Source organism: Melospiza georgiana, chromosome 17, assembly GCF_028018845.1.
Source record: "Melospiza georgiana isolate bMelGeo1 chromosome 17, bMelGeo1.pri, whole genome shotgun sequence".
Classification (NCBI taxonomy): Eukaryota; Metazoa; Chordata; class Aves; order Passeriformes; family Passerellidae; genus Melospiza; species Melospiza georgiana.
This window is the reverse complement of record NC_080446.1, coordinates 7,982,351-7,990,881: the sequence shown is the minus strand read 5'-3', so window position 1 is coordinate 7,990,881 and position 8,531 is coordinate 7,982,351. Positions and strand designations below refer to the sequence as shown.

At 64.7% G+C, this 8,531-nt stretch overlaps 1 protein-coding gene across 2 annotated transcripts; it reads right to left on the bottom strand.

Moving 5' to 3' along the window:
* Positions 1–1,632: 1,632 nt before the first annotated feature.
* CD40 (CD40 molecule) lies at positions 1,633–7,107 on the bottom strand. 2 transcript variants are annotated; one of them, XM_058036331.1, is made up of 9 exons: positions 7,009–7,107; positions 5,715–5,796; positions 5,030–5,155; positions 4,793–4,936; positions 4,478–4,577; positions 3,501–3,562; positions 3,162–3,260; positions 2,685–2,710; positions 1,633–2,389 (listed from the first exon to the last, which is right to left on the bottom strand). In XM_058036331.1, exons 1-9 carry the CDS (start codon positions 7,054–7,056, stop codon positions 2,234–2,236), a joined length of 843 nt encoding a protein of 280 aa, XP_057892314.1. In that variant the 5' UTR covers positions 7,057–7,107; the 3' UTR covers positions 1,633–2,233. The 2 variants fall into 2 exon arrangements, with proteins under 2 accessions (XP_057892314.1, XP_057892315.1); XM_058036332.1 differs by having other exon boundaries at positions 1,633–2,311.
* Positions 7,108–8,531: the final 1,424 nt, after the last annotated feature.

Below are 8,531 nucleotides of genomic sequence, written 5' to 3'. Positions count from 1 at the left end.
TGGGCAGACAGTCCTTTGGAAACCATCTGGGGCCACAGGCTTCGTGTTTGGGGCCAAAGACTTTGCATCTGTAACCCACAAAACACCTTCTCCTCCAGCAGGAGCGGGATCACATCTGTCCCCAGAACTGGGTGTTCTCTGGGCTGGTGCCAAGGGAATGCTGCCCAGCCTGAGACCATCCCAACAGCACTGCTGGGATTGCCAAGCCCTGAGAGGAGGGAAAGCTGCTGCCATGTTTTTATCTCCCTTATTAAACCTAACATTAGGTTTTAAGAGGAGCCTTAAATAATGTGCCACTGCCTGTACTGGCAAAGTTGCTCCATGCTCCAGCTGCTCCTGCTCAGGGATTTATGGCCTTTCTCGTGCTGTGCTGCCTGTGTTCAGACCGTGGTGGGTCACAGGCTGAGGCTGCTCCCAGCACCCAAAGCCTGCAGTGGGCTCAGTGCTGCTGCAGCCCCACACCAGTGGGCTTTGGAGGCTGGGGTGACTCCCCTGCTACACCAGAGCACCCCACAGTGCTGCCCTGCAGTGCTATGGACCCCATTTGTGCATTTTACCGCCAGAGCAGTGAGGAGAGGGGCACAGCCCTGCTCACATCCCCTGTTCTCCTCTGCCCATGGGACACGGGCTGGGCATGGCTGTGCCGGGACAGCTCCTGCTGTGGGCTCAGGGAGGGCAGCCACAGGGGAGTGGGGCCAGCCAGGTGTGCTGTGGAGGGTCTGGGGGGCACGGTGGGGCTCAGCACAGCTGGCGACAGCCCTTCCCTCCCTCCTCTGCCTTGGGAGCACCCGCCCATTCCAAAGCATCCTTCCCGGAGCATCACAGCCGGGAGCGCCAGTCCCGGGGCCGCGGGGGCGACAGGGGCTCGGGGCTGCTCACGCACAGGGGCAGAAAATCACCTTTAATCACACGGTGTCGCCAGCACTGGGTGGAGGTGACGGAGCCGCTCCCGCACAGAGGGGCGGGTGTGCGGGGGAGCCGCGGGTGGGGCCCCGTGCTCAGAGACCCCCGAGGCCAGAGGCCCCCGTGCCCAGAGACCCCCGTGCCCAGAGACCCCCGTGCCCGGAGTCCCCCGAGGCCAGAGCCCCCCGTGCCCGGAGCCCCCCGAGACCAGAGCCCCCCGAGGCCAGAGCCCCCGTGCCCGGAGTCCCCGTGCCCAGAGCCCCCGTGCTCAGAGACCCCCGAGGCCAGAGCCCTCCGTGCCCAGAGCCCCTCGTGCCCGGAGCCCTCCGTGCCCAGAGACCCCCGTGCCCAGAGCCCCCGTGCCCAGAGCCCCTCGTGCCCAGAGACCCCCGTGCCCAGAGCCCCCGTGCCCAGAGCCCTCCGTGCCCAGAGACCCCCGAGGCCAGAGACCCCCGTGCCCAGAGCCCCCCGAGACCAGAGCCCCCGTGCCCGGAGCCCCCGTGCCCAGAGCCCCCCGAGGCCAGAGCCCCCGTGCCCGGAGCCCCCGTGCCCAGAGCCCCCCGAGGCCAGAGCCCCCCGAGGCCAGAGCCCCCCGTGCCCGGAGCCCCCGTGCCCGCCCGGGCTGTACGCGGGACGGGCGGTGCCGGTGCCGCCCGCGCCGGTCCCGCAGCACCATCTCCCGGCCGCCGCACGCCGCTGTCTGCGCTCCGGCCGCGCCGCCGCCGCGATCCCCAGCCCGGGGCAGAGCCGTGGGCCCGCCCGTCCGGCCTTTCTTGGCCCCACGGAGCCCGGCAGCGCTGGGCACGCAGGGGCCGCGGTGCCCTGTCCGGTTGGCAGCACCCACCGGGCACTGCTCCAGCACAGGCAGCGCTTCCACAGCACCCCAGACAGGGGACTGAGCTCTGCCATGGTGATCTCACAGCCCCCTTTCCCAGCCCTGGCTTCTCCAGCACTCAGGGGCTCCGTGCTGGGGTCTTCCTGGCACTATGGTCACACTGCTGTGGCCAGGGCTGCACTGGGCTCTGCAAGGGCTCAGCAGGTGAGCAGGCACGCCGGGCTTCATTGCATCACCTGGGCAGCAAGTAGGATGGGGCTCTGTTCCATGTCCCCACTGGGGCAGCCAAGCCTTGCTCCACCAGGGCAGCTCTGTGCAGGTGACCAGAGCAGGAGTTGTAGTGGTATTCCCGTGGGGTGGTCGTGCCATGGTCCATTGCAGCATCCCATCATTTGCAGCCAGGCCAGATGCCAGATTTCCTCCCCAGCTGGACGGGGGACAGAGGAGATGGTGCTGTCCAGTCTGTGCTCCTGTCGGGGGCAGTGCCCTGCGCCTTCACAGCATCTCCTGCTCCGAGATGCGGCTCTCCTTGCCATCCTCCTGGGCCACAGGCTGGCCCCTGAGTAGGGTCTCCTGCACAGGCAAGACATTCTCATCCTGCTCCGTGGGCTGCTGGCTATGTGGGCTCTCTCCGGGCTCCCCAGCCTCTATCTGCACAGGGGCAGGGGTCAGGGGCAGGCAGCTACATTCCCCCACTCTGCACCCACGTCCTTCCTGCTACACTCCCATGCAGCCCAGGCTATGGGTCCCTCCCAAATGCTCAGCACTCGCCAGCAGCACCCTCAGGTTGCCCCAGCCCTTGTCCTGCCCCAGCCAGGCAGCCTAGTTCAGCCCCCACCCCTCCTGCATCGCAAAGCCACGGCCCCTGCTCTGCTGCTGGCACATCCCCAGCTGTGCCCAGGAGGGATCCCAACCCACTGCTGCAGGGGGCTCTAGGCAGACTCACCTCCTTTGGCCCTCGTCGCCTGGAATCTGGATGGAAAGAGGGACAGAAAAGGCAATGTTCAGGGGGAAGTGCTGCCCTGCAGGGAGCTACCCAGGGTCAGAGCCAGGGCTGGAGCTGCTGCACCACAGGTCCTGCAGCTCATGTTGTGCCTGCTGCCACTGCCAGGCTGGGCAGGCTGGGGGTCACAGCAGGAGCCAGAATGGATCCATGGGGCACCAGTGCTGTTCCCCAAGAGCTGGGGAGCACTGGTGCCCCAAGAGCCCAGCTCAGGCTGCAGCAGTGCCAACACACCTGCTCCCAAAGACAGAGCAGGACTCAGCAAACCCTGTCCTGGTGATGTCCCCAGAGGAGCTTCCCCACTCTCAGCAGAGCTGCCAGTGCCCTCCCTGGCTCAACCCCTCAGCCCTTTATGGCCCCTTGGGCCAAGGTTGTCCCCCCCTGGGCCAAGGCAGCAGTTCACAGGCTTTAGCCCCTCACCTGTGTGCACCAAGCAGTAGATGCAGACACCCACGAGGCACGTGACAACTGCAGCTGTGATGGGGATCAGCACCGACAGGGAGGAGCGCCTGCTGGACTCTGCAGGAGAACACAGGGTCAGTGAGACACCCACGGGACACCCAGTGTGACACAGAGTCACACCCCAGCCCCACAAGGGATCCCTCAGGGAGACAGAGGCAGGAAGGCATCCCACTGGCCACGCACTCAGACCTTCCTCCCCCAAAACCACCACGCATGAGGCCAGCTCTGCTGAGTGCTGCAGGAGCCCTGGGTGCTCTCTGCCTGGCACTGGGTGGGCCCCGGGCACCAGGCACTCACCACAGATCACATCCGAGGAGTTCGTCCCTTTCACCTTCACCACCAGCCCCTTCTCCTCACAGCTGCAGGGGAGAACAGGACCATGTCACCACACAGTAACCCGAGCTCAGAAAATAGCTGGGGCTGGGCAGGCACCTGAGCTGCCCCAAAACACATCCTGCTCTGAGCCTGCCAAGCTCCAGCAGGGCAAGCAGAGGGACCCCCACCAACACAGCGTGAGTGGGACAGCAGCTACACAGCAGGGTACCACCCCTGGGGCTTGGCCTGGGGTTGCTGAAACTGCTGAGGATGGCAACAAGTTTAGGGACAAGGCACAGGATGGAGCAGACATGCCCAGATAGGGAAGCCCCCAGGGCTTCAGCACTGTAGTCATGACAGAAAAGCTAAGATAGGCTACAAGTGGCTCTGTGGGGAAGTAATTTCTGGGCACAGATAAAAGCAAAGTGAAATCCAATGGCTGGCAGCTGAAGCAAGACTAATTCAGCTTGGAAATAAGGCTCATGTTTCTACCAGGAACTGCAATTAACCCTCAAGCAGCTTTCTAAAGACAGGGATGACCTGCCAGTTCATGGCATGCTCAAAGCCAAACTCCCCACGGAGAGGACTTGTGCTTTGTCTGATGACTGCAGCCACAGAGAGCACTGGGAGGGAGAACCTGAACAGAGCATGGGGCATCCCCATAGATCCTGACCCCTTACTTCCAGCATGGATGACAGCATGGACACCCCTGAAGGGACAAGCAGTCTGTGAGGGACAGACAGAAGTATTTGAATGTCTGCCTCGACCTCAGCCAATGCTGCCCTGTACCACACTGTGCTCCCAGCCCTGTTCCTCTCTCCTGGCCCTACACCAGCCAGATGCTGTGTCCCTCAGAGACCAGCCTGGCTGCCCAGTCCCCAAGGCTACCAAGGAAACTGGCAGCAGAGGATGTGCTCACTGGGGCTGGTGGAAGGACGTGGTGTGTGCTCAGACAATACCTTGTCCAGGGGTGGCACGGCTCGGTTTTAGACGAGACGTTGGAGAAGGTTCCTTCTGCACAGGGTTCACAGGGGGATGACATCCGCTCCATGGCCTTGGCTGGAGAGGGGCAGAGATGGCAGCAAGGTCAGCAGGGGCTGGGAGGGTGAGGGCCTAAGGGGCTACAGAATCCAGATGTGCAGCATGCCCTGTGTCAATGGCATAGCCCTCCCAAAACCCTGCCAGGGGGCACCACGCTGGGGAGCCCCCATTCCCTGATGTCAGCACTGACAGGGCATCAGTCCCGTTGAGTGGGAACAGCTTGTCAGACTTACCTGCCACAAAGCCAGAGCCAAGCTGGCAAGGCTGGTTCTCCACGCAGGTCTGGCAGCTGATGTCAGAGCAGTGCGTGCCAGCCCGGCACTGGCACACCGTGTTGTGTGTTACATTTCCTTTTATCTTCTCAATGAGGCCGGCATCTGGGCAGAGGGAACAAGCACGAGGTGAGTGAGACACCAAGCAGGGCAGCCAGTTCCCCCAGAATGGAGTCAGTGGTGACAGGGAGCACTTACTGCTTTCACAGATGTCGTGAGGAGCACAGTGCTTCTCCTTGGTCCAGCTTGGCTGATAGTGCCCACTCTCACAGGGGGCACAAACAGAGTCTTCTGTTTCACCGCACTCAGACATCAGTTTTTCCCCTGCAATAGAGGCTGGTGAGGAAGGGGCAAGGGGGCTTTCCCTCTCTCCTGACAGCACCTCTGCCAGCAGGACAGGGGAAGGCTGGTAGCTGTGGATGCCAGGACTGCTGCACTATTCTGCATAGAAGCCAGGGCTGAAGGAGTCAGCTCACCTGATGACCACAAACACTGCAGGGGCCAGGAGGGGAGGGAGGGCTGTGGGGCCACTGCAGGGACTGGGACATGACCTGACAGTGACAGCAGGAGCTGGCAAACACCCTCACAATTTGCTAGTGCCAGCACTCTCCCCACAAAGCTGCCTTTGCCATGGGGTCCTGTAAGCTGCAAAAGCACAAACAGTGCCAAGAGAGCTGTAGCACATTTGGTGAAGTCCAAGGGGTCTCCAAGACCACCCACAAGGTCCCAGCTGCTCTATCACTGAGATGACACAGGGAGGTGAAGCTGTCAGCATTGCTGGCAGTGGGGTGGAGGGGCTCCATCACACCAAGCAAAGCTTGCCCTGCTGTACCAGGTCCTGGCACTGCCCAGCTGTGAGGTCCCCAGGAAAGGGTTTCCATACCTGGCCGACACCGGTTGCAGCACCTGCCCTTGTACACATACTGCTTATCAAAGCATGTCAAGGCATCAGCAGGCTCCCAGCACTGGAAGAAACAAGACAACAAGACCTGTGAATTCATATCCAATGCTCCCGGATCACCACGCTTCCACAGACACGTGTGCTGACCTGCACCCTGAGGTGAGGGCCTCCTCACACTGCTCTTCCCACACCTCCACTAACCACAGACCACAGCAGCCACCTACGCTGCCTGATGCCATCTGTGCTGCCTTTGAAGTGGGATGGCAGTGATTCCGGCAGAGTTGCTCCACATTTCCCCACATTTCCTACCAGAGGGTGATTGCACATCACCCTGTGTCCCCGCCAGCAGTACTGCAGTCCCTCACAGAGGGAGCAGCGATGCCCAAGCTTTCACGCCCAGAGCACTGCCGGCCCCTTCCCAAGGCTGACACGCCGTCCCCGAGGGACAGGAAAGCCCCAGACAAGCGCATCACCCTGCAAACTGCCAGAGCCTGCCCTTGCTCCCCCTGGCAGGGGACTACCTGCACAGGGAAGGGTAAAAGGAGGCAGGGCATGAGCTCTCGGGCAAGACGGGGTGCAAGAGGGCTCTTTGGCACCGTTCCTCTGACAGAGCCAGCCCCTCGCTGCCCATCCCCAGTAGCCCGGCAGCTCCCGGCGGATCTGCCTGGCCATGCTGGGGAGCGGGATGTGGGCTCCGGCAGAGAGCGAGGGACAGAGGGACAGAGGGCCGGCCCCAGGGTGCCATGGACGAGCACGCAGCACGGCCGGGCGCAGCCCACCCCCGTGCGCACCCTGAACAGTCCCGGTGCGGGGACAAGAGGAGGCTGCGGGGCCCTCCCAGCCGCCCACAGGCACCCGAAAAGTGAAAGCAGCGCAGGCAGCCGGTTCCAGCGCCCCACCCGACTGGGGGTCCCGGCAGGGGCTCGCCGCTGCCCGTCCCTGCCCGTGGGGACCCCCGGGCCAGCGCAGGGAGGGGCAGCGCTGCCGGGCCCGCGCCATCAGGGGAAAGCGAAAGCGCGTGGGTAGAAGAGCTGCAGAGGACACCAGACAGCTCCTCCGCCCTGGCTGTGTCCCGGGAGAGCGGACCGACGGACCGACACGGCAGCGCCGCCGGGTCCCGCTCACGCCGCCCGCGCCCAGCCCCGGGGCTCCCCGAGGGGACGGGCCGGAGCGCCCGGAGCCCCTTCCCGGAGAGCCCGGCGGGACACGGGGATGGAGGGATCCCCTCCGCCTGTGCCCGTGTCCCGCTCCTCGCCCCGGTCCCGGCCCCACTCACGCCCAGCAGCGCCGCGCAGAGCAGTCCCCAGAGCCCCAGCCGGTTCATGGCGCTGGCCCCGGCCGCCGCCGCCGCCCCGCTAAGAACGCCTCGGTCCGTTCCCGCCCAGGAAGGGGCGTTGGGCCGCCTTGGCCGGGGCTTCCCCGCCGGCCCCGGCCGGGGACAGCTCCCCGCCGGCCCCCCCGAGCCGCCGGTGCCCGCCCGGGAAGCCCCGCCCGGAGCCACGGCCGCAGGCAGGGACAGGAGCAGGGGCAGGGGTCGGGCGGGGTCCGCAGGAAGGGCAAGGGAGCGCCTGTGCAGCCCCCCCGCAGCGGGAGCTACAGGTTTCACTTCTTTACAACAGCTGCTCAGAGAGGTTTTTTGGGGGGTTTTTCTTATTTCGCCTTTAAGAGCCCCCGAGCTGTCGCCCTGGAGGGCCCCCACGGCTGTGGTCAGGGAGAGCCCCTCTGGCTGCAGCCCTGGAGAGCCCCCAGAGCCGCCAAGAGGGGCGGAGTGTCCCCGAAACGCGTCAGTCCTGAAAGGGGAAGGGCCAACAGCGCTGGGCCGTGGCTGTACCTTCGTTTCAGTTCCCCAGAGCGGTTCCCAGTAACCCCCAAGGAATTTCCAGGTTCCCTGCCCGCTCCGGAGCCGTTCCCTGCGCTTCCCTTGGCATTGCGGTGGCTGGGCAGCGAACGGTGGCTCCCCAGCGCCCCTCGGTGTCCCGGTCACCTCGGTGCCCCGGTCACTTATGGCACTGCCGCCACAGTGCCCACACTGCCGCGATGCCGGAGAGGACACAGCACAGCACCGCCTGCCCCGTCGCGGTCACGGCCCCAGCCGGAGCCTGGTGGCCACAATGGGCCATGGCCGGGTCACAGCTGCTCCCGGGGAGAAGGGCAGCGAGAATTGGGAACCGAGCACTCTGGATTCCCCGGGCCAATGTCAGTTCCCAGAACTGACTCACTCGGGAGCACGAAGGCTCCCTGGGGAATCTCGAGGGCAAAGGGGGCGGCCGCGGAGAGAAGGGGATTTCTGGGCCCGACTCCCCTGAGCCTGGCCTGGGAAATCCCGGCGGCGGGGGCCTGCCTGAGCAGGGTCTCCTGTGGCCGCGGGCTGTGAGAGCCCCTCGCTCCCGGTCCTGGGGCGGGGGCCGGTGCTCGGGTGCTGCTCAGGCGGGAGCCCCTACGAGAGCCCCCGGTCCTGCTACACGCACAGCGGGGCAGAGTCCCGGGGCAGCTGCTGCTTGGGGCAACGCCGGGCTAGGGGCACAGCTCGGGTACTGACTCGGGTACTGGTCTCGGTCTGATCCCGATCGCGGCCCCAGTCTCACAACCTGTCCTGGTATGATCCCCACCCCGGTCCCGATCCTGACACCGGTCCTGCCCCTGTTCCAAAGCCCCATCTGGTGGTCCCTGTCCTGGACCCCGACCCCTACTCCTGTCTCAACAGCAGTCTGATCCCGATCCCAGTCCCTGTCCCAGTCTGACCCCGATTCTGGTCCCTGTCACAACCTGATCGTGATCCCAGTCCCTCTCCCTGTCCCA